The following is a 24,976-nucleotide window of genomic DNA, read 5'->3' as shown; positions in this document are numbered from 1 at the left end:
TACCAGGGATCCAATCACAATTCGAAGAATGTGGCCGCCGCGGTTGGAGCAACCAATCGGATTTCGAGAAACACAACCTTGGCTCAACAGCTTGTTATTTCGTTTATGCTTTGCAGCTCAGGCGAGTGGTGAGCGGACATACAGGAGTATGTAAGTATCCCTAAGCGTGACATTCAATTCAAACAAGTTTGGTTTGGTGAGACTCGGGAATTGGTTACTTTGTCGGTGGGGGGAAAAAGTGAAGTTGAGCGTATCGGGGGCATTTCTCAAGTGCGGGATTAACACGACGGAAAATTGAATGGCATTGACGAGCTAGCCAGAGCTGCTAGGCGGCTTGTTTTCACAGCTAGCTCGCTAACTGCCTTTTGTGTGTGTAATAGAAGCGGAGACTCGCAATCCGGACACTTTCTCGTCCTGATGAAACTTGAAAAGTAGAGAAATGGTGTACGGATGGGACGAAAAGAATCGACGCCACAGAGTCGACTATCTTCCGGAACTAGCTGTGGCTTTTCAGCTTTGCTGAGCCGAAGTTCCCAGGCGGACAGGGGGGCAGGCAGGCAGGCGGACCGGGGGACAGGCAGGCAGGCAGGCGGGCGAGCAGACAGTTTAAGCACCTTAATAGCGGTGAACAGTTGAGCCAGGTTAGTTGGCAGACTCTCTATATTTAGCTCGAAGGAAAAAAAAATCTTCACATACATCTTTACATGAGGTTAAGTCCGTTTGTTCGTTTATCGGTGTGGGTTAAAAGGTGGATGACAGTTTTTTGAACGAGAATGTGTGTTAGTTTGGTTGCAGATTGTAAGGCAGAAAGCCTGACACGGTTCCGGCGGTGAGCTATGATGGCGACGTGACACACACATACACATAGAGGGAGTAAAGCGGGAAGAACACACGCACTAGTCAGCCCCCCTCCTTCTTCTTGTCTATACTATCATTTTTCTCTCAGTAAAGCATTGGAAGCTGGTCAAAAGCAGGACTCTGTGGTTTTCCTCCATAGTTTTTTTTGGGTAAAGCAGTTCAGAAACATTTTGTAGCGTGTAGAGGAGGAGGAGGAGGAGGGGCCGCGGCATCGAGCTTGAAAAGAATGCGTGAGTAGTAGCTAGCCCGTTAGCTTGTTAGCATGTCTCTGTTGTGTCGTGCTGGTCACTGATTTAAAAAATAAAAACATTGCCGTTTTTCCCCCCACGTTTTTTTTCAAACCTGTCTCATTACACACTTTTATTTTCGTATCTTTGTTTTGTGTTTTCCAGTTATCGAAACCAAGCTGGACTCCCCCAAATAGCCATCACAATGAAGGTAAGTGAGCTCCAGCAGCAGGCTTCAGTTGAGGACAGCAGTGTAGCCGACGCCTCTCAGAGCCGAGCCAAACCAGCAGCCTGCTCTTACTTGGCAACTTATTTATCAACACCACGTGTTGTTCTTTACAAAACTCCCTTCATTATGTGTCAACATTTAGATTTGGATGAGCTGCTGTTTAAATGATTTCCTCAGTGCTTGATTAAGGAAAGGACATCCTGCAGTGGATAGACTTGGAATTATAGTTTTTGACTTGACACTAAGCAGATATTACAAGAGTTGCAATCAAAGTTTGATTTGTTTCTATGCCCAGCTTTGTGCAGATTATATACCTGCTCAATTCCACGCTTTTTTTCTTTTCTTTAGGTAGCAGATGAGCCTGCCTACCTGACTGTGGGGACGGATGTTAGTGCTAAATACAGAGGTGCCTTCTGTGAGGCAAAAATCAAGACTGTTAAGCGGATGGTGAAAGTTAAGGTGAGTTTTAACTTGTGTTTACGTCAAAACAACAGACAGCAAGACAGGAAACTGCTTTAGTGACCGGACGTTGTGTATAGCACTTTGCTCTGCAGGTCGAATATTGCTGCGAATGTTTTGTGAGTTTTGTTGTGTCTATCCGGAAAGTGAAGGCGCCACAACTGAGTGTTTTCTTAGCCGTCTAATCACACGTTGAACATCATTGAACATTTTGTCTGTTTGTATTAGTTAACACTCGTGTGCAGACTTGTTTTGATAACTGTCATGCTTCAATTAAATGATGGGAACTTGGTGCTGGTGCACTTCAAGTGTAAAGTTGGCTTAGGATGGAAAATGGTTGTCTTATATTTTTTTCTTTTTTCCTTTTTTTGGTTTATGCATTATGTCTGTTCAAGGTAGGCTTGCTATAGTGCTTTAATGCATTAAGATGGACTCTCAGAATATATAAATGCCCCACTGCAGCTGTTTTTTCATTTAGTCTCAATTGCTTGTCTTCTTTTTTTTATTTTATTATTTTTAGATTTTTTTCTATAAGTGAATCTTTTTTTAGTAGTCCAGCTTAGTATTTGAGGGCATTTGCTTGGTATATGAAGTGTTCAGAAGACATTTAAGAATGCTTGAATTCAGGTTTTAACTGACTTTAATGGAGTTCAATCCTGGCCCCTAGGTGGGACGCCCCGTTATGATGGATCATGAAGTGCAGCATTTGCGTGTTGCACAATAACTGATAACTTCACCTCGACTGAACCTGTTTTTACTCCTCATCCTTTTCTACTTCTATCCTTCATCTTTGTGTGTCCTGCTCTTCTTCATCTTGTCTGTCATGGATGTGTTCTGTAGGTGGTGCTCAAAGGAGACAGTACCTCACAAGTTGTGCAAGATGACCAGGTCAAAGGACCGTTGAGGGTAAGTGATCCTTTTTGTGAAACTGTTTCTTCTGTCATTAGTTGCATTGTGGGAATGATGTTTGAAAATAGGTTCCTTACTAAAAATGCAATCAAGCTCATTAATGTAAACTTGCAGAGCTTTTTCACCAGACAGCATTGTACAGCAACAAATCTATGAAACCACGTTATTTTCGTTGGCAAGTGTGCCATATTTTTCTAGCCTTTAGATCCTAAGAGTACTGGCTGAACAGTGACGTGTGGGTGGAAATGAAATTTGTTTTAGGAAGTGCTTGTATTGGTGACTGATTTGTTCTAAACATTGTAACAAAGATTTCTTTGAGAATCGTGTCTTGTACTAGCTGACTTTATGCCGAGTTTTCAGATAACACATCTGCAGTGTAATGTGTGTGTTCATTCAATCAGGTGGGCTCCACAGTAGAAGTCAAGAGTGCAGAAGGAGTGTTTAGTGAAGCTGTCATCATTAAACTTACAGACGCGAGCTGGTACACTGTGGGTAAGTGCAGGCATTACTTGCGAGATTAATTTTTTTAAACGTTAGCCAATGTGGTCTTATCTTTATCTTTATCACTTCCTGTATCAACTTGTGCCTATTTTTATATATTTTTTTTTCTTCACAAAAAGTGTTTGATGATGGGGATGAGAAAACACTCAGAAGAACATCACTGTGTCTTAAGGGCGAAAGGCATTTTGCAGAGAGCGAGGTATAAAATCACCACATACTGGATGTTTTGTTTTCAGTATCAGTGGATTTTTAAGATTAAGTAAAAGGACTATCTCAACCCAACCACCCCCTCCCCCCTCTAGACTTTGGACCAACTGCCTCTCACTAACCCGGAGCACTTTGGCACTCCTGTGATTGGAAAGAAGACTAATCGAGGGCGGCGCTCTTCTCAAGCAGTGTGAGTATCTTTTGTGTTTATTTATATTCCGCTTTGCAAAGTTTTTTTTTTTTTTTAGTTCATATATTATCGGCATTGTGTTTGACGCCACATGTTGTAAATATAAATAGCTTTTGATCATTGGGTTACATTTAGACACCTTATAGGTGTGTGCTTGGTCAAAAAGTCATGCAATAGATTTTTTCCAACTTTCATTTCAAATAACTTTTGTCACTTATTTATTTATTTATTCACTTCAAAGAACTTGACATTTATTTATATCGCCTTTCATATCTAATGTATTTTGAGTAAAAATTAGATGAAGATCAAGCCTGTGTATATAATACAGTAAACAACAATATGATAAGCAAGGGGCAGACAAAGACTGTTAATTGTAATTAACTTGGACCAATACGACGCCGTAGTTATGATCAGGGCCGATTATTGTATCTCATTTTTGTTTGTTTCTGTAATTCTGGTCATTAATGTTTTGGTGGTTGTGAGGAATCCCCTATAATATGATGATTATGTAAATAAAGTCAGGCCTGCTTGAAGGAAAAGGTCAGGGTTAACCAACAGCCTGGCATGTTAAGTCAAATGCGGTGTTTTTTTTTTTTTTTTTTTTTAAATTAACTTCAGCATTGGCAGTAGTAGAGAGAAGGTAAAGTTTCTGGTTTATTGTTAACCTTTTCCACCCATGTCCATCAACCCACCAGATCAGAATTGTTTCTTGATTTAATGCCAGTATTCAATTCTAACAGCAGTTTCTCTGATTGCTTCTCTCTCTGCTCGAGATTAGATTTAGGCATTAATAGGAAAAATAAACAAAAAGAGCAGGCATGTATGCACCTGTGGCTGTATGTGATGTCGGCCAATTTTGTTTGTATATTCCCTTCTTTTTACACTGGTGAGGGGGAAAAAAAAAGTGCAGAATTGACTGGTGGCTTCATGGTTTTCCACTGGCTTTCAACTGCGTTGTTTTCTAGCACCTGTTGTTGCCAGTATGGCAGCCCATTGTTTTCATCAGCTACTACTTTAGAAAAAGTTCTGTGCATCATATTGGAGCATGTCAGGAGTCTTCTGAATACTGATAAATTGTAGTATGTGAAATTCCAGTGGTACTCTGCCATACCAGCAATGTTTTGGCACTTATTGTAATTTTGACCGTGTCCAGATTGTACCGCTTACAGTATTCACTCTCTAATAGTAACATTAATGCAAGACTTGTGTGCTTTAGGTTTTTTATTTTTATTTATTTTTTAAAGAATGAAGTAGAAATGATTTGAATGCTTCAACAATCATTCAAATAGACCTTCACAGCATATTCAGCAACCAACTAACATCAAAAAGAAAATGTTTCTACAGCTACAGATTATTACTTCAGACCTGATTTAGCGTTCATATTTTACCATCTAACCTTATATTTGTATTATTTTTGCAATCTTGACTCGTCAGTTTCTGCTTTTCCATCCTGCTCGAGAGTAGAAATCCATGTACTTGGAGTAGTTGTTGAAATCTTCATGAAGGAATTCATTTCCAGTGTAATGAGTTCTTTTTAAATTTTGTAGCGTTGAGGACGAGAAGGAGTCTTCATCCAGCGAGGAGGAGGAGGACGATAGACGGCGGCTCAGTGATGATCTCTTAGGGAAGGTGGCATTCATTCAGACCGGTCCAGATGAAGCATGCTGGTTCCATGCCCTGGTGAGCTCCAGCGGTCTTTCAGAGTTTACTCATTAGTGCAATAATGCAGACACTAATGAAGCTGCAAACCACAATTCAGTTTGATGCTTTCTTATCTAAGGTCCCAACCAGGAGACACTGCAGCAGGTAGAGCTTTTAGTAGTGCACTATGAGCAGGCAAAACTGCTTCTTGCTATAGATTTTATTAATTTGGTGTAATTGGACTCTTAATACTTTTCCCAAAAGGTATTCTCTCACTTCTAATAATGGCAGGGATGATGATCTATTAGGTTGCTCCAAACTGTTTCTTTTTGTCCTGTGGATGGAGTTTGTCATTGTGTAAGAGACTATTACCCTCAATATCCAAATATTTATTTATAAATGAGATCGTAAATGAGAAGTAATCGTCATTTTATTTTAACCATTCCCTTTAAAGGGACAAGCAAAATCAAGACATGTCATGGACACTCCAAAAAATAAAAAAATAAAAATAAATTTTTGAGCAATTGGACCCATTCTCTGCAGGAGTCAAGCTTCAGACTTGTGCTGTTCTTTTCAAGTGTGCCAAAATCTCCTGCCTTAAGTGCCCCAATGGTGAGCCATATTTCAAAGCCAGTTCGACATTTTCCTATTATAAACTCTATCCAAAATCGCCATAGACGGGCCCTTTCTGTGCCATGTTTAAAAAAAAAAACTTTGAACATGGTATGATGTTTATTGCTTTGGTGTGTCATGTGGTACAATTGCCGGGGAGACTCTGTACCCGTCATGTTTTTCCACACATTTATGTAGGTTTCCCTTTTTTATTTGTCACTAATTTAAGTTTTCATTATAATTTCCTGTACTGAGGTGCACTGCTGACACCTGCATAGAAGCTTGTGTACATTAAATTTGAATAAGATGACTCAAACTAGTTCTTTGCTAATCAATGCTACAGTCATAGTTTAAATTAATTTCACTACTAATATTAGAGCTCTGGTACTTGGCGCTACCTTTCGTTATGGGTGCTACCCAGCACTGATTCAATACTGTCGTCACCAAGTAAGCAGGATGTCTTTTTGCACGTCACAGTTGCCTGGTTATGCAAAAAGTTACAGGCATGGGAGTGATGTACTTTGAAGCAGTTTGTGTCTAGTCAGTCAACATCGCTTACATTTATGGTGTAAAATATCAGTTTAGAATAATCAAAATTAAATCAAATGTTATTTGTCAAATACACATACATACAGGGTACGACATGCAGTGAAATGCTCATTACGACGGTCCAGCATGAGGGAATAGGATGGGGAGAAAAATAATACAAAGAAAAAGAAGACTGATAAATAAAACTATAAAACTATAAAAACTATATAAAATAAAATAAGAATCTATAAAGATAGATATATATATGTATATGAAAGAAAATGATGTATATACAAAAAAATGCTTATGGCAGTAAACAGTAAACAATAGACAATTTAAGGTGGTTTAGATTGTCCATAAAGTGTCCGTGTGCGGAATGGTGTGGTATAAAAATATAAAGTGTGCTGGTCGAGTATATCTAAAAGCCCTTCTAAAAACTTTCTCTCGCTCTCTCTCTCACCAAGGTGATCTCTCCGAGCTGCAACGATGACTTAACTGTCAAAAGGGACCAATGCTTAGTGAGGTCGTTTTCTGATTCCAAATTGTAAGTTCAAGCACGGAGAACAGCACACCCTCATGTCACCTGTGTGTGTGTGTGTGTGTGTGTGTGAAATTGTGGATCGTTCTGGCACGGCAGGCTTTTCAACTTTGGCTTTGTTCTACTCTCCTTTCTTCTAGTCACACTGTGGCCCGCAATGAAATCCATGAATTGTGTTTGGACACCATGTGCAAATCGGAGCACTCCGACAAAAACGGTAAGTTAACTGAGTTTTGTAAATTTCAAATGTACCATGAGTTAAGCCTCACTTGGCATCTTGTGTCTTTCGACAGGATTTGAGGAAGCGATGCTCTTCCTCCAGACCAAGCAGGTCCCTGGTAGCTGGAAGATGGATATGAGTGAGATCTTAGAATCTTCCAGCAGTGATGAGGGTGAAGGCAAGGAAAGTGAGGAAGAAGAGAAGGAACCAGAGCCAGAAGAGGTAAGAAAGTGTTTATCTTGAGTTATCTTGAAGGATTGTAGGATCATTTATTTAGATGTTCATTATTTTCAACAGCTGTTTGTGGTGGCATCTAATCTATGTTGCTGGGCTTCACTGTGCTGCCTAGTCCCAAGGGATTTTTATTTATTTATTTTTAACTTGTTGCAACAACTTGTGGCGAGCTAGATAATACAGTAATGTGGAACAGGGAGTGAATTGTTGTGTGATTGTAGTTTTTATCCTCTTTGGTAACAGTGTAGCACATCATAATTGTAACCTTGACATGAAAAAAGAACTCAACAGCTCAGTGCCAACTTTATGATAAGTAACATTATTTGCTGCAGTATTATCTGGCTGGTGTCATCATTTTCTCGCAAAATGTTTGACCACATGGTGTCCTGCTTGCTGTGTTAGAGAGGTATATGGCAGATAAGCAAAATACCATATTTTGGTCGGTTTCCACATACATATAAGTCCCTGATTACCAGTCCTATGTCTGACAGGTATCTGTGGAGGTAAAAAAAAAAATAAAAATCCCAACGCACATGGAATTTGTCAGGAGCCCAGGTTTCTGATTTGTCCACCCCTGAAACTTGGGAGCGTTGTGTTTTGGCTAATGTTTACTATACGGTTGAGTGACACCCCTGCAGTCGAACCTTTGCCCTAGGCTGAGGCTTGATCTTGCATTTATCAGTCCGTACTGCAGCAGTGCTGAATAAGTATTCATTTTTTTTTTTTAGAAATTCCTTTGCTCTGGCATGGTGTGATCTGTAGCACCTTCAGTGAAATTAGTGAATGGCCTCAGCATGTGGGGAAAACCCTCAAGCTCCGGTCAACAATGCTTCATTCTTCCTGCTCTCGGTGCTTGGACAAATAGCCATTTTGGTCTGTTTCCGACACTGCTTCTATGGCAACCCTTACTTCCTATGGTTAAGCAAGCTATGGGGATTGGCACAGGGCCAGTGGAGGTGTGCCAGCTGGGTTTGTGGGCAGATCTGAAGCTCATCACAAGAGCTTCTCTTTCCACAGGGTGTCAGGGTTCTCCTTTGTAGCTCTTAAAGCAACAGACTTCCTTTTTTTACGGTGGCCAATGAAATGCAACAATGAGCCTTGTTTTGCTTGTATAGCGCTTGAGGACTATCTTCGGACACTTTCAGTTTCGTTTCCTGTGAATGATTTGTGGTGCTGATGAACTCCTGCACAGCTGAGTGTTTGTGTTGGGGTTATATTCTTTCCTCTACAGACAATTTGATTCATGTCACAGACAGTTTTAAGTCTATTTACTAAGTGGTCAAGGCTTTAGTACAAACTGTTGCAGCTTTGTTTTGGTACCATAAGCTCTTGTGAGATCTACTGATGCTTGAACTGTAGTCATATAAATGGCTGCTCTAAACTGACAAGCATTAATAGGACAAAGACGTAGGCAGACAATGTTTCACTAACTTATTATTTAATATAACCTTTCTACTGACTGTTTACTGATTAACTTTTTTTAAACACATTTTGATGATGGCATGTAGGATCATAGTGTTTAAAAGAAGCTTCATTACGCATGTGTCTACTGATTATTCCTGAAATTATATATAATTTTGATTATTCCTGTTTTTTGTTTTGATGTTTTTGACATTCTTGCTTGTTGTACCTGAACAAGACTAGGAAATTATAAAGGATTTTTCTGAAATTTATTTGCTGTAAAATTCATTCCTTTTCTCTCTCTCTCTCTTTCTCTCCCCTCCCTCTGTCTGCAGCCTGATGATGAGCCAGACCCAGAAGAGAGGGATGACTTCCTACAGCAGCTTTATAAGTTCATGGAAGACAGAGGTAAGAAGCAAACACACACACCTTTTTTTTTTTTTTTTTTTTTTTTTTTTTTTTTTTTTAAATGAGTGTGTTTAACATTTTTGAGCTTTTTTTTTAAGTACAGGGTTGAATTGTATAGCTCATTGTTTGTGATCCCGTCTGTTTAAGAAGCACAGTATGATTTTTTTTTTTTGTGCCTCCTTTGTGCATTGTTTTGCTGAATGTTCTCTCTCTTTCTCCCCAGGCACACCAATTAACAAACCTCCTGTACTGGGCTACAAGGACCTGAACCTCTTCAAGCTCTTCAGGCTGGTATATCAGCATGGTGGCTGTGATGGTGTAAGCACCTTTTGATATTGTTCCTTTTCTATATGCTTGCATGAAAAAGCGTATTTAAACAGAAACCAGTGATCCCATCGTGTTTCTTGATCTAAACACGCATATAATTAGCTTAATTTAAATGACTAATATGCGGTGTGCGTCGTTAACCCTGGAGTTTGAAGTGATGATCTTAGAGAACGGTTTCGCTAACTTTACTGACATTGAGTGATGTCTTTATTCTCTTGGCTATCTGATCAATTCCAGATGCATGAAGCTATTCAGTATGAAATGGAGCAATCTTTACTATTAAAACCATGTTTAATGCTGCCCTAAAAAAATTTGTGCCATAATGTTTTTGTTACAGATTGAGAGCGGATCTGTATGGAAACAGGTCTATATGGATTTGGGCATCCCTGTTCTAAATTCAGCAGCTTCATATAACGTGAAGACAGCTTATAAAAAGTAAGTCTACTAATAAAACAGAAACTAGCTACTATAGTGTTAATAGAGACAATAGTATTTAAAAAATGTTGTACAGGCTGAAAGTCTTGCTCCATAGTTTTTATTCTAGATCAGTGATTCTTAACCTTGTTAGAGGTACCGACCCCCACCAGTTTTATATGCGCATCCACCGAACCCTTCTTAATTGGAAAAATAAAATGATTTTTTTCAAATTCAAAACATAGGTATATATTTTACTGGTGCACAAAATGAACCGTGCATCAACATCACTGTGTTCAAAGAACAAAACCATTAAAACATAATTTTCACTCGAAAACAAAAACATAATAATGAATATTTACTGCAAATCAGTGTGACTTCTGCTGTTGCCTTTCAGCGGCTTCACCTTGGCAAGTGCCACTCTCATGTCATTTTCGTGACAAAGTCTGTTTCTTTTCTTCGTTTTTATGTCCAGCATCCTCGAAAAGGATTGCTCGCAAAGATATGTTGTAACAAACGGTATGAAAATCTCCAGAGCTTTCTTAGCAATAACAGGGTTCGACCTCCGCCGAACCCCTGAGACTGACTCGCCGAACCCCTGGGGTTCGATCGAACCCAGGTTAAGAACCACTGATCTAGATCCTTGTATACTTAAACTAATAAATTATTTGCAAATCCAAGCTGTTTTACACTTCTAAAATCTTCAAGATATTTAGCCAGAAACATTATTTTGCTTGAAGAATAACTTTCTTGTGACTTGGTTTGACTGTAACTAACTATATTAATCATCTTCAAGGTACCTGTATGGTTTTGAAGAGTACTGCCGATCAGCCCAGATACAGTTCAGGACAGTGCACCATAATGAGCCTAGGCCAGTCATTCAGCCAGATGTGAAGCATGTCGAGCCGGAAAATGAGGCCACGAGTGAAGAAAAAGATGATCTGTCCCTGCAAACTAAAGCTGAGCCCGAAGCAAGCAAAGACAAACCTGATGGCGATGAGTCTGATGTCGAGAGTGAGAAAAGTCGCAAAGACATCTGCTCCCCAAGGGTAAGTTTTAAGGAAGTAAAAATGTTTATATTATACTAAATGGGCAGTAGCTAAATATGTTTGATGGATAATTTGTTCTAGTCCAGTTCTTATAGTGAGACTAACTTACATATTTTTACAGATTGTAATAGTGTATAGTTTATTATGGGATAGCTGCACATGATGATACCAGAGAACGGTTTCGCTTTTATTACCTGATATCATGTGATGTCACATTTCTCTTGGCTATCTGAACTATCCCTGTTTTTTAGATTTGTGTGTGTATATGTGTATGTACATGTCATCCCTTAATTTATCACGGTTCGTATCTTGCAGTCCCACTTTATTGCGATAAATTTGTCACATTTTGTTTGGCGAATGGTCCATATTTATAACGCATAATCTAAACTTATAGCGAATTGTTTTTATAGAGTTTTATGTTGAAATTATGTAATTTAATAATAAAAATATAATTATTAATTATAAAACGAAGTAAAAGTATGCCTAAAATACCGTACATTGTGTATCATACATTTACACAGGACAAAGAACACGTAGCGTTGTGTACGAAATCGTGGTTTTGGGATGCTAAAATATACATTATATGGCTGGAGGAACAAGTCTGGCTAATCGGAATGGCCCAATTATTTAATCCGGGTTGTGATTGGCTCTGACATAAAAAAGGGGGGGTGGAGTTGAAGACATACGCACCAGATTTAGATAATGAAAATAAAGAACGCGGTGACGTGTATCCTTAACTCAGACCCTTTTTTGACATCATAGGACACTTCAACCAAAAACAAGCAGAGAAACTATGCCTAGAGCACACTACAGTACTGTACTGTACCCAGTATAAATGTGATATTTCTACGAATTTACACAAAATTCACCTCGCTATATTCTTGCAAATATTTCTGTGTGTTTAAAGAGTGTGGGAGGATGATTTCTGGCTTTAACAATTTCAATAAAAGCATTTTTTGGGGTGGAGTCCGTTCGGTTTTGGCACGTAACTACCATGATAAACAGGGGGATGACTGTGTGTGTGTGTGTGTGTCTTTATCTGAATAAATATAAATATCGTTAAGTTGATTTATTTTATTAATTCAATACAAAAAGTTAAATTCCTATAGATTCATCACACACAGACTGATATATTTTAAGAGTTTATTTCTTTTAATTTTGATGATTACGGCTTATAGCTAATGAAAACCCAAAATTCAGTATCTCAGAAAATTAGAATATTGTGAAAAAGTTCAATATTGGAGACTCGTGGTGTCACACTCTAATCAGCTCATTAAATCCAAAGGTTTCCTGAGCCTTTAAATGGTGTCTCAGTCTGGTTCAGGCTACACAATCATGGGGAAGACTGCTGACTTGACAGTTGTCCAGAAGACGATCATTGACACCTTGCACATGGAGGGTAAGACACAAAAGGTCATCGCTAAAGAAGCTGCTGTTCACAGAGTGCTGTATCCAAGCACATTAATGGAAAGTTGAATGAAAGGAAAAAATGTGGTAGAAAAAGATGAAGTCAAGTCAAGAGGCTTTTAACGAAGCCTATTCAAAAATTTGGAAGATAATAACAAAGAGTGGACTGCAGCTGGAGTCTGTGCTTCAAGAGCCTCCTTCAAGACGTATCCATGGGCTACAACTGACTCATTCCTTGTGTCAAGCCACTCCTGAACCAGAGATAACGTCAGAGGTGTCTTACCTGGGCAAAGGACAAAAAGGACTGGACTGTTGCTCAGTGGGCCAAAGTCGTCTTTTCAGATGAAAGGAAATTTAGCATTTCATTTGGAAGTCAAGGTCCCAAAGTCTGGAACAAGAAAGGAGAGGCACAGAATCCAAGTTGCTTGAGGTCCAGTGTAAAGTTTGCACAGTCAGTGGTGGTTTAGGGATTCATGTCATCTGCTGGTGTTGGTCCACTGTGTTTTATCGAATCCAAGGTCAGCACACCGTCTACCAGGAGGTTTAAGTGCACTTCATGATTCCTTCTGCTGACCAGCTTTATGGAGATGCTGATTTCATTTTCCAACAGGACTTGGCACCTGCCCACACTGCCAAAAGTACTAATACCTGGTTTAAGAACCATAGTATCCATGTGCTTGATTTGCCAGCAAACTTGCCTGACCTAAACCCCTAAAGAAGAATCTGAGATATTGTAAAGAGGAAGATATGAGACACCAGACCCAACAATGTGGAAGAATTGTAGGCCGCTATCAGAGCAACCTGGGCTTCCATATCACATCACATCACTTCCATGCCACGCCACATTGCTGCAGTAAATAATGCAAAGGGAGTCCTGACCGAGTATTGAGTTCTGTACATGTTCATACTTTTCAGTAGTCCAACATTTCTGTGTTGAAATTTTTTTTTTATTATTGGTCTTTAGTATCTTAGAAAATTTGAATTACATAATTTTGTTTTTTCATTAGCTATAAGCCATAATGAAAATTAAAGACATAAACGCTTAGTCTATAAGTCTGTGTAATTAAATCTATATAATGAGTTTTACTTTTTGTATTAAATTACTAAAATAAGTCAACTTTTTAATGATATTTTAATTTAAGATGCACCTGTAATAAACAATGCTTACAGCTATAGAACTACCGAATAACAATACTCTGCTTTTAGAGATGTATTTGAGTATCAAAAGTCATTTTAAATTGTTTGTTTTGTGTATGTTCGTTATATAGCTTCCTTTGATTATTGCTTATTATTAAACATTAGTGTTGCTTCTTTGTTTCAGGTATTGTTTTTTTATTAGTTATTAATTATAGTTTTTTCATCAGTACATATATATTTCTCTTATTGTACATGCTTCTACAGTAAAATATCCCTATAGTAGCATAGATTTATGAGGATATTCTGGACAGCTTCTGTCAAAAAAATAATTGCGCGACTGTGCGCCTCGTTCTTTGCAGGGCCGACGGCGCTGTACAGTGACTCCATTGAAAATGGAAGGGAAGGAGCCTGTCAAACAGGAAAAGGTAAAAGAGGAGAAGAAGCACGAAGAAGTGCAAGGAGGAGAAGGCAGCGGAGAGGAACAGAAGGAAAAGACAGAGGGAGATCATCCGGGGAAGCGACGCAGTCGGCGCCTAGAAGATTCCGACAAAGACTCGGACGAAGAGGATCGTGAGGAAGAAGACGATGATGACGATGATGATGGTGATGATGATGATGGTGACAGTGAAAAATACAGACTCAGAGAAAGGTACTTTTTATTGATCAGCTTATAATAACCAGTGTTGTTGCATAGCAACCAGGAATTTGCACTACCATTAAATTCAGATTTATACTTGATTTCATATGAAAGAATTTTTGTTCATTCATTCATTTCATTTTGCAATTTCCATTGTAGCTATTGAAACACCCGGAGTTAACATGATGATACCAGAGAATGGTTTCGCTTACTTGACTGAGATCACGTGATGTCACACTTCTCTTGGCTGTCTGATTGGCTTTTGTGGTTTCAGTTACATTACCTGATTTACCATTAAGTGTTTCCCTGGTGTTTCAATAATGCTGCACCACTATGCCCTATAAATATAGGCGAAAGTGAAAATGTTCCACTTGTACGCCAGGGATCGAGTGTTTATTTGTACATGTTTTGAATTACACACATTTTTACACACATTTTTGTTAATTTACTAGTTGACTTTGTTGAAGTAGTTTTGTTTGGATTTTTTTCCCCCAGAGATGAGAGGGGGGATGAAGATGGGGATGAAGAGTCTGAGCACTCTGTTACTGGGACAAAAGTCAAGGTCAAATACGGCAAGGGAAAGACCCAGAAAATCTATGAAGCTAATATTAAGAACACAGAGACGGACGATGGAGAAGTCCTCTATCTGGTCCATTACTATGGATGGAATGTGAGGTAAGTCATTTATGAAGGCAGAACTGGCTTTTAATGGATCAATACACTGCAAACAGGATATGGGGACAAACATGATGATACAGGAGAAAGGTTTCGCTTACTTGACTGATTTCATATGAAGCAGCACTTCTCTTGGCTGTCTGACTGTCCTCTGGTCGATATCATGAATATTTTTGGTCGGCAACACCATAAGAAATATTTTTTAGGCAAATGATACATACCTAGTATAAGTGTCTGTTACCTTTGTGGTTTATATTCTGAAGCCATTAGTTCTGAATTTGTGACTGATTCTGGAATTGTGTTTTTTTTCTTTTCTTTTCATGTGCAAATGGTTGATTTTAAATTTCTGTATTTGCGTGTCAGATATGACGAATGGGTTAAAGCGGATCGGATAATATGGCCTGTCGATAAAGGAGGAACAAAGAGAAGACAGAAAAAGAAAATGAAGGTAGAAAGACCAAAATAAAAGTTTTGGAGTTTCCACAGAACACCATACATGGAATTGAACTTAACAGCTCTTCTATTTCCAACAGAATAAAGAAGACGGTGAGAAGGAGGAGGACAGACTACCCAAACCGGCGGCAAAACGTGGCCGCCCTCCACTGAAGTCCACCCCTCCCAGCACATCCCGCAGTCTATCCAAAACTTTAAACAGTGAGAGCAGATCTGGCTCCAAACCTTCCCGTCCCTCAGATCCTTCCACTCTACCTAATGGAGAGGGTAAGACTTTGCCATCAGTTTGGGCGGTACAGGAATCTATTGTTTTTCAATTCTCTTTGATTTGTTGGTTTCTCAACGCTGAATATTCCCTGACAGGAACTCCCCGTCGGCACACCAGGAAAGCCTCTGGGATGTATGATTCTGACCGAGCATCTAATGGTATGTCTAAACGAGCATTTGAGCTTCGTGAAGATCTTAAGCTATTGCAATAAAATGCAGTTATGTAAAACTTCAATGCTCTCTGCAGATTCAGGAAACTCATCAGAAGAGAGCGATTGTGAGGACAGTCCTGAGAAGAAGCCTGAATGGGCAGAAACGACTGATCCTGCTACAGCACGAAAGCAGGAGGAAGAGGAGGAGGAAAAGGAACAGAAAAGGCAAGAGGAGAAAAAAAGGGTAGAGGCTGCTGAGGTTGAGTCGGTGTGTCCCAGCCTCCCTCAGGAAAAAACACAGCTGCTGGAGGAAACTGAGGTGGAGAAACCTGAGGAAGAAGTGGCTATGTCACTAGACTCTGGTGACAAATCTCCTAAATCAAGAGCAAAAAGGGCTCGCCAGAGAGAACCCGGGTCGGAGACGCCGATGCAGCTGACTGCCACAACAAACCACGCTGAGCTTGAGGGGCCTGGCATTATGAAGCCTCAGGATGACGAGTACATCAGCCCCGCAGAGCAAGTGCCTCAATCAGCTGGCTCAGACACCGATTCAGCCACTGAAGACATCGGTCCTCCAGACAGGAGTTGCGTAACCAAGCGCAAAGCTCCAGAGCATTGGACTCCGGACAAAAAGATTCGCCTCGAGCACAAAGAGGAACCCAAAACTTTGTCACCAGAGAAAAAATCGGACACTGAAAGGCCAATGAATGACGATCATGAAACAGAAGAAGCCATTGCACCACCAGTACCAGCAGTAGTGGTTCCTCCTGAAGATCCTGATGTTAAAATGGAAATGCCTGCTCTTACCAAAGAAGTCCAGATAAGAGTGGAACCTCTTTCAAATTTGTGCACAATGAAGGAGGACTCCTCAGCAATGACTGATGAAGAGATGATGCCTCAGATAGGTCCAGAGGCACTGGTATGTCACGAGGTAGACCTCGATGACCCTGAAGAGAAGGAGAAGCCATCGGGAGAGGAGCTACTGGTACTAAGGGAGGAGAAGACTCATGTTCCCAGCTCGGTAGTAGCTCAGGTGCCGCCCCAGCAGCCCTCGTTTCATCTCTCTTCCAGCCTGACAACAGCAGCACCACCTCAGCTGTGTTCTCCGTCCTCTGCACCCAGCCCAGATGAGTCTCACAGCACCAAAAGTGAGAGTGATGCCACCATCGAGGCAGACAGCATGGCCGAGTCGCATGAGGGGCTCTGTGAGAACTTTGACGCCAGTGCAAGTTCCAGTAACTCAAGCATTTCCCTGCAAGAAAGGGATGCCAAGGACAAAGGTTGGTGTGAGCTGCCCATACATATGCTCACGCTTATAAGGTGCTAAGGATGTATGAGGTGAGGTATTTCCTCTTCCACAATTTTAATATTTATGTGCTCTTTTAGGTCAGAAGAGATTGCACGACTGCAACAGTGGCTCATCTTCTAAGAAGCAGAAACGTAACCAAAAAAGGTTAGGAACCGCTTCTGCTGCTGAAAAAAATGGAGCAGGTAAGCAGTCTGTTCAAGGTGTAGATGTGTATCCAAAGAACATATACTCTTGATAGCAGATATTATTCCAATTATTTTATTTATTTATTTATTTATTTATTTATTTATTTTTTTTTTTGCACCAATAATTGTTGGGATAAAGAGCTTTTAAAGAGAAAATCACAACATTTTAAGGACAATTCTTTATGTGCTGTATGTATTTAGATATTCAATTCTGCTATCAAGCAAAAAGTTCGATGAAAATTGTTTAATGCCTTTTACCACAAATGAATTACAATTGCATTAATTTACTGCATGAGCATAAGCATTAAAATTATAAAGAGATCACAGTTGAAAAAGCATATGGTGAAATTATAGATAACAAAATCAGTATTGCATCATCCTATTGCTGTTTTTTAAAAAGAAAAATATGGGAATCTTTTATTTTTTTATTTTCTAACTGAGCAAAAATCATTAATCATGTTCCAGTAAGTTCAGGTTTGTAAATCCCCATTAGTCAGTCTTTTCTTATCAAATGTACCCCGATCAGACATACATTATGACCACATGTCTAATACAGTGGTACCTTGACCTACGAGTGCATTAATGTATGAGTTTTCGAGATACGAGCGGTCACTCGGTCGATTTTTTGCTTTGTTACGCGGGCAAAAAATTGAGGTACGAGCTCGAGACGCCGCTGCTAAATGGCGAAGCGAAGCCAGAAAGCGAAGATTGTGACTATCACTCCTGTACACTACGTATCCCTAAACTTTTATTTTTTACTTTTTCTTCTTAAGTAAAAAAATAAAAGTTTAGGGATACGTAGTGTACAGGAGTGATAGTAAAAAACGAGTTTTCCCTCTGCCTCCGCTTTTCGGTCAAGGTACCACTGTATTGTGTTGGTCCTCCTTTGCTGCCAAAACAGTCCTGACCTGGCGACAGTAGCGCCTCTGTTGGATGGAACCACACTTCCCAGGTGCACTAATGAGCCTTGGCCATCCATGACCCTGTAACACCCTACAAGAGCTGCAGTCTAGCCATCAGTCCCTTGTCAAACTCGCTCAAATCCTTACGCTTGCCCATTTTTCCTGCTTTCAACATGTCAACTTTGGCCCGAATGTTCACTTGCTGCCTAATATAGCCCACCAACTAACAGGTACCATGAAGAAGAGATAAAACAGTGTTCTTCACTTCACCGGTCATGTTATAATGTCATAATGTTCTGCCTGATCGGTGTCTGCTTCTATTAGATACAGAAAGTTTCAGTTGTTGTTGGGAACCAATGCTAACATCTAAATAGACTTAATTGCCAATTTGATATCGACTGTTTCAAAATGACCTTCAATGCTTTTTCTTTTTGCTCCGTCGTGGCAAATGACTGTTTTTACATCTGTTTTAGGATTTGGTCAGTACTTGATGTTGTGTTTCTTCTTAGGTCACAGCAGTGATAGTGAAGACCTGCCTGCTATGGACACCTCTAATAAACTGACTCCAGTAAAACACTCCAGCCTGGCCAAGGCCCATAAGCTCTCTCGCTCTCCTGGCCATGCATCCCCCAGCAGCAAAGACATGGAGAAAGACAAGCACAAAGAAAAGCAGTCCTTCCCCTCTCCACGCACATACAAATGGACTTTCCAGCTGAGTAAGTCCCATTAATCTGTGTACCTTTTTTAGATTTTCATGCGTGTTGCCTCATACTGGTATACTCACTCGTTACTTTGCTGCAGATGAGCTAGACAACATGTCGAGCACGGAGAGAATTTCTTTCCTACAAGACAAACTTCAGGAAATCCGCAAATACTACATGTCCTTGAAATCGGAGGTGGCTTCCATCGACAGGAGGCGGAAAAGGTTAAAAAAGAAAGAGAGAGAAGGTACGGTTTCGGTTGTCTACTCAATGAGAGAAAAATAAAATTTGACTGAGCAGATTTACTGTTCACTGGTGTGTATGTGCAATTAACTGAAGTTTCCTGTGTGCTTGGCAGTGTCCCACACCACAGCATCCACATCCTCTGGCTCGTCAGACACGGGCATGAGTCCATCCTCAGCTTCGCCCACTCAGAACACTGTAGCTGTGGAGTGCAGGTGATAAGATATCACACCTGTTTATTCCTCCACCCTGCCCACCTCTGCCTTCTCAGCATCTCTGCTGCCTCTATGGAGACGTGCATACTGATGAGCCAGAGCAAGCAGCCATAGCACTCGACTGCCCTGCCTCCTCCACCCTTTCCCGTCCCCTGATCCTTGTGGCCACTCCCACCTCCTGCACTTTGTAAACTGATCCTGCCTCTCGCTCCATCTCGCTGCCACTTTCCGCATCAGGAAATGGATTCATTGTGAGGGTTGAATGTAAAATAAAAAAACGATAATAAAAAAATTAGATGAAGAAAAAAAAATCAGATATCCATCCACAGACAGTACAATGGCACTTTTCTCTCATCTTTCGACTCGGCCAAAAAGAGTAGGTTCCTCCTTTAAGTCTGTCGCACAGGCTGATACAAAATTAGTAATTGTTTCCGAAAGCTTTTATCACAACATTGTAAAGTCCCAGATTATTCTCCCTGTATAGGTATGGTCACTTAACCAGCTGGATATGGTTAGGAAAAAAAGAAAAGGTCAATTTTGTGCGCTTGCTCCATCAGAACTGCCAAAGTACATGCGTTACAGCAGAGTGCCCTATTTTGGAAAAAAAGTGGGACAAAGTCAATTGCAAAAGGGAATGTAGTTTACTGAAAACTGCAGCTGGTGTCTTCCACTCTTTGTAGTGTGTGAAAGTGTGCGAGCACAGATGATTATGCAAAACTCTATTTTTGTCTTTAAAAAAAAAAAAGAAAATATGAAAGAAAATGTTTACAGTGGAACACAGGACAAAAAATGTTTTCAGTGGACTAATTTCCTTTGCGAGTGGATTTTGTCTTTTTATATGTAATTGCAGAGTTTTATTTTAGTATAAAATTTCAAAAGGTATATATTACAGCCGTGAAATTATTTAATGAAATATTTCTAGGTCTGAATTTTTTGTGTAAAATAAAGGTATTATCTTGCAACTTGTTAAGTATATTTATTCAGGCGAAGAACAGGCTTTGTTTTTTTGTTTTTTTTTGTATTCTTTCCAAAATGAAATCCTTCCCACATTCATTTGGTCAATGGTGAAAAAGTCGATTAATGTAAGGATGTGCTGGATGAGTTTAGACTGTGAAGTCACAATTGGGTAACTACTGTGCAGTAAATTGTTCCCAAGCCTCCCCTTTGGGCCAAATGATCTTTCTTTCTTTTTTTTTCTTCTTTCTTTCTTCTCTCAACCTTTATGGACCACCATTACTTGGTGACCTGCCCGGCTCAAGTTCAGATTTGCTGGTACTTATGTTAAAGCAGTTTGTTCTTAATGTTCCAACATTGAGTTCTCAATCAATTTGAATAAAAGTTGCATAATGAATATGTATGTTTAGCCCAGGGGTTTCTTACTACAATGATTTCTTTTGTATATAGATCTTCCAAAACCATGTATTTGAGAAATACATTTTACAACAAACTGTAAATGATTTATATTATTTTTTAAACAATACATCTTTGTATATTAACTTTTTTCTATGTCAAGTTGGTAGAGGAATTAGCACACTTTACTGTATATAATCAACCACTGGTCATCAACAGGAGCCTAATCCCAGTCCTATAGAGATATGAACCCACTAGGATGTTGAATATGCTGAAATAATCAGAACCTGCTTCCCTGTGAGTCGAATGGATTTACAGATTCCTGGTTGAAGGAATAAAGGCATTAGGTTCCTGAGCAAAGCCATTGTATCTTTATGTAAAATAAGCAGAGCTCTTCTCATTTCTAATAAAAACATTTGAAATATTCTTGTGCCTTTAGTCTTTATTTGGATTAAACTCTATTAAATACTATCCAGAGAACATTATATTTTTGTTTTAGCGTACTTTTGTTTAAAACCATGTCCTTCCTGGGGTTGTAACTTCTGTATTTGTAAGTGGGGATACAAGTCTGATGATTCCCAACATCTTAATTTAAGTGTAGATCATTTTCATTGAATCTCTAAACCACAACTGGCAATGTGCTCGGAAAGATATGCTACACAGAAGCACAAATATTTATTAAGTATATACAGAAAGGTTTGTGGACACCTGACTGTAAGATTTGAATGTGCTTTTTGAACATCCCATTCCACATTTAGTCCCTATTTGCTGTTTTAATAACTTTCACTCTTCTGGGAAGATGATCAACTATATTTTGGAGTGTGCTTGTGGAGGTTTGTGCTCATTCAGGCACAAGAGTTTTAGTAAGTCAGATACTGCTGTAGAATGAGGAGGCCTGTGGTGCACTCACATTCATCCCAACGCTGTTCAATAAGATTGGGGTCCGAGGTCTACAGCAGGCTACTCATGAACTTCTACTTCAACCCAGGTACACCATATCTTCATGAAGCTCGCTTTGTGCACAGGGGTATTGTAATGGATAGAAGAAGTTTGGATCTCCTAGATCTAGGGAAGGGAAAGACATTCCTCCAACTCTTTGGAATGAACTAATTGTGGCTGGAGAAGTCAGGTGTCCCAATACTTTTGTCCAAATAGTGTGTATTTGAATTAATGTCAAAGGTATATAAATGGCCATTGTAAGAATGGGCCATGAGGTCTTCCATAGTAAAGTAAAGGAACCTGTGGACCAGTACACCATCAATATCTTCAATACACTCAAAAATTCAAGTAAAAAAGTAAAAAATACAGAGATCTATGTAATAATGAAAATAAGTAAACTAAAGTACTGATACCAGAAAAATGACTTGGGTACAGTAAGAAGTATTTGTACTGCTGCTGGAGACCATGTACCAACACATGGACACAATAACAAACATCTAGAAGCAATTCTGAAGAACCAATTACTGACTAGCTTTAATTCTGGGACGTGGAGAAACCCAGAGACATAAAATTCCACACAGAGTTCTGGATCAAACCTGGAACCACAATGATGAGCAATCAAACTAAACTCATATGCCACAAATTAACAACTGGGAGAAATAAAAGATTTGGGAAAAACGTAGATCCTGTCAAACAAACAAACAAACAAACAAAAAAAGCACACAGTCAGAGTAGTCTTTTGTATCAATTAAAGCATTACCATGTGAAGGGAAAAAGGAACATCTTATTTTACAATTACAATGTAAAGGTCAACATTGTGCTTGTTTTCTGTCTTTGGATCTTCTCATTTCCTGAGAAGGAGGAGCAAAGCAGTGAGAGTAGAAATGTAGTGAGAAATGTAGAGAGTAGCGAGAGGTGCAATTTAAAGAAATAGAAATCATGCCCTGGTTTCTCCAGCATCCGTGTATTACAGAACCAGTGAAAAACATTATTTCCACACAAAAAAAGTGACAGGATACTCCTGTAATGAACTCATCCTCCTTACAAGTACATTTACCCCGACGTTTCTTTTTATACATCACAGTGTTCTGTTTTTTTCACAGTTCTTATACACTCCTAGTCCAATTACCCTTTGGAAAAAGGAAACTATTGTACAGCACTCTATTATATTTGTTCATAAAAGAAGCCCGAGCAGCACATTCTGATTGAAAGGTTGCATTCATGTCTGCCTGTACAACCTTTGTGACTGGCTGAACTTGAAGCTTTAATGGTGTAGAAAAGTGAGAATGGTAAAAGGTGGCTCGATTTTATTTTCCTTTTCTACAGAAAATACAAGTCTTGCAGATGCTCTTTTTTTAATTGAGCTGGAACGTTTGCATCTTTTGCAATAGCTCACAGACATATTCTTATTCTATTAATGTGATATTAGCATGCTCACATTTTATATATACATTATTATAAATAATATATAATATCTAATACAAGATACACAGATTTATATGGTCCTGTCAAGCAGATAAAAACATGAACATAAAAAGGACATGTGGCTTTTGCATGGTTACACAACGTACAGCTGTTATCACTTAGGGTGTACTTAATTTAGATAACAGCTGTATGTGGAGTTATTTTAAGAGGACAGTAAATCTACAAGCTGCACATTGGCTACACTAAAATATATCCAAGTTTCATTTCTATTTTAGTCACATGAGAAGATATACTTAAATAATTGCTGAAATGTGAGGGATGTACAGTATGTATATATATTTATTTTATTTTTTTGACCACCTGCCTAATATTGTTTTGGTCCCATGACCCTGTCGCTAGATCATCACTGTTCCTTCCTTGAACCACTTTTGATATATAATGGCCACTGCAGACCAGGAACAGCCCACAAGTGCTGCCGTTTTGCAGAAGCTCTGACCCAGTCGTCTAGCCGTCACAATTTGGAACTTTTTGGTCAGACTCGCTTACATCCTTACACCTGCCCTTTTTTCCTGCTTCTAACACTTCAACTTAAGGACAAAGTATTCACTTCCTACCTAATATATCCCACACACGCCTGGTCAATGTACGCTTCCTATATGAGGTGGGGAGCCTTATATATACACTGTGTGTGTATGTATATATGTATATATATTCGCACTTTACACCTTAATAGTAAATTAAGACCAAGCCATTTGGATCATTGCTTACTCCTAGAAGAAATGGCTAATTGTCTCAGCTGAAATATTCCCTGATCTTGAGTTTTTCTCTCCCAAACTGCAAATAAACTCAACACTTGGTGTTTTTTTTTTATCTGGTTGTTTTGCTGATCATATCACAGTATACTGTATAAAAGCCCTGTGAATAATTGGCTTTATCATGTGATTGGCTTTATCAAATGATTGGATATCATTTGTCTATGATGTGCACAAGGTTTCTGATGAAGTTCAAAATGGAAACGTATATATGGTAGAACGTTAAACTCGCATTGACATAAGAAAAAATGGAATTGGGCTCACACAAGAATTCCAGGGTAGGAAGCAAAGACTGCATTCTAGCACTGTGCTACATTTCAGAAAATGTGTACATAGTGTACAAATAATAATGATAATAATAATAATACAAAAAAAAAGACAAAAGATTGCCTACACAACTTTGCCTCTGAAAAGCTTGTTAGTGGTTGATCTTAGTTCTTCACAACCAAAATGACACCAAAAAATTATTATGCACGATTCCACCAAATACACTGTATATTTTTACTGCATACTGCAGATAAATAATCACGAGGTCAGACAGGAGTCTCCCTGGACTATGATGTTTGCGGATGATATTGTGATTTGTGGTGAGAGTAGGGAGCAGGTTGAGAAGAGTCTGGAGAGGTGGAGGTATGCGCTGGAGAGAAGGGGAATTAGGAGTCATTAGGAGTAAGACAGAGTACATGTGTGTGAATGAGAGGGAGGGCAGTGGAGTGTTGCGGTTGCAGGGAGAAGAGGTGGTGAAGGTGGAGGAGTTCAGGTACCTGGGGTCAACAGTGCAAAGTAATGGAGAGTGTGTTAGAGAAGTGAAGAAAAGAGTGCAGGCAGGGTGGAGTGGGTGGAGAAGAGTGACAGGAGTGATTTGTGATAGTAGGGTATCTGCAAGAATGAAAGGAAAGTTTATAGGACTGTGGTGAGACCTGCGATGTTGTATGGATTAGAGACAGTGGCATTGAGTAAAGACAGGAGGTGGAGCTGGAGGTAGCAGAGCTGAAGATGTTGAGGTTTTCGTTGGGAGTGACGAGGATGGACAAGATTAAAATGAGTTTATTAGAGGGACAGCGCATGTAGGATGTTTTGGTGACAAGGTGAGGGAGGTGAGATTGAGATGGTTTGGACATGTGCAGAGGAGGGACATAAATTATATTGGCAGAAGAATGCTGAGGATGGAGCCACCAGGTAGGAGGAAAAGAGGAAGGCCAAGGAGGAGGTTCA

The 24,976-nt window shown here is 39.4% G+C and overlaps 1 protein-coding gene and 4 non-coding genes across 7 annotated transcripts; all 5 read left to right on the top strand.

Moving 5' to 3' along the window:
• The first annotated feature begins 4 nt into the window (after positions 1-4).
• arid4a (AT rich interactive domain 4A (RBP1-like)) lies at positions 5-21,009 on the top strand. 3 transcript variants are annotated; one of them, XM_046855532.1, is made up of 25 exons: positions 5-150; positions 1,251-1,296; positions 1,663-1,773; positions 2,614-2,679; positions 3,084-3,174; positions 3,303-3,382; positions 3,486-3,580; positions 5,128-5,260; positions 6,826-6,905; positions 7,040-7,116; positions 7,193-7,341; positions 9,090-9,162; positions 9,386-9,480; positions 9,827-9,924; positions 10,700-10,952; positions 13,856-14,145; positions 14,629-14,808; positions 15,172-15,256; positions 15,342-15,528; positions 15,625-15,687; positions 15,776-16,960; positions 17,067-17,171; positions 18,586-18,792; positions 18,878-19,024; positions 19,136-21,009. In XM_046855532.1, exons 1-25 carry the CDS (start codon positions 29-31, stop codon positions 19,237-19,239), a joined length of 4,122 nt encoding a protein of 1,373 aa, XP_046711488.1. In that variant the 5' UTR covers positions 5-28; the 3' UTR covers positions 19,240-21,009. The 3 variants fall into 3 exon arrangements, with proteins under 3 accessions (XP_046711488.1, XP_046711490.1, XP_046711489.1); XM_046855534.1 differs by lacking the exon at positions 5-150 and adding an exon at positions 623-641; XM_046855533.1 differs by lacking the exon at positions 5-150 and adding an exon at positions 687-1,088.
• LOC124390669 lies at positions 9,639-9,720 on the top strand. Its single transcript, XR_006926814.1, has one exon. It is a non-coding gene; the product is annotated as a small nucleolar RNA SNORD53/SNORD92 (small nucleolar RNA).
• Positions 11,107-11,189, top strand: LOC124390670. The gene has a single exon (XR_006926815.1). It is a non-coding gene; the product is annotated as a small nucleolar RNA SNORD53/SNORD92 (small nucleolar RNA).
• On the top strand, positions 14,311-14,392 carry LOC124390668. Its single transcript, XR_006926813.1, has one exon. It is a non-coding gene; the product is annotated as a small nucleolar RNA SNORD53/SNORD92 (small nucleolar RNA).
• Positions 14,878-14,956, top strand: LOC124390671. Its single transcript, XR_006926816.1, has one exon. It is a non-coding gene; the product is annotated as a small nucleolar RNA SNORD53/SNORD92 (small nucleolar RNA).
• Positions 21,010-24,976: the final 3,967 nt, after the last annotated feature.

Source organism: Silurus meridionalis, chromosome 8, assembly GCF_014805685.1.
Source record: "Silurus meridionalis isolate SWU-2019-XX chromosome 8, ASM1480568v1, whole genome shotgun sequence".
Lineage (NCBI taxonomy): Eukaryota > Metazoa > Chordata > Actinopteri > Siluriformes > Siluridae > Silurus > Silurus meridionalis.
This window is presented reverse-complemented; position numbering and strand designations above follow the sequence as displayed.

Coding starts and splice junctions, on each gene's coding strand:
- arid4a (XM_046855532.1), top strand. CDS start 29: ATGTGGCCGCCGCGGTTGGAGCAACCAATCGGATTTCGAGAAACACAA. Junction 9,163..9,385: donor TAAGTTCATGGAAGACAGAG/GTAAGAAGCAAA, acceptor CTTTCTCCCCAG/GCACACCAATTAACAAACCT. Junction 9,925..10,699: donor GTGAAGACAGCTTATAAAAA/GTAAGTCTACTA, acceptor ATCATCTTCAAG/GTACCTGTATGGTTTTGAAG.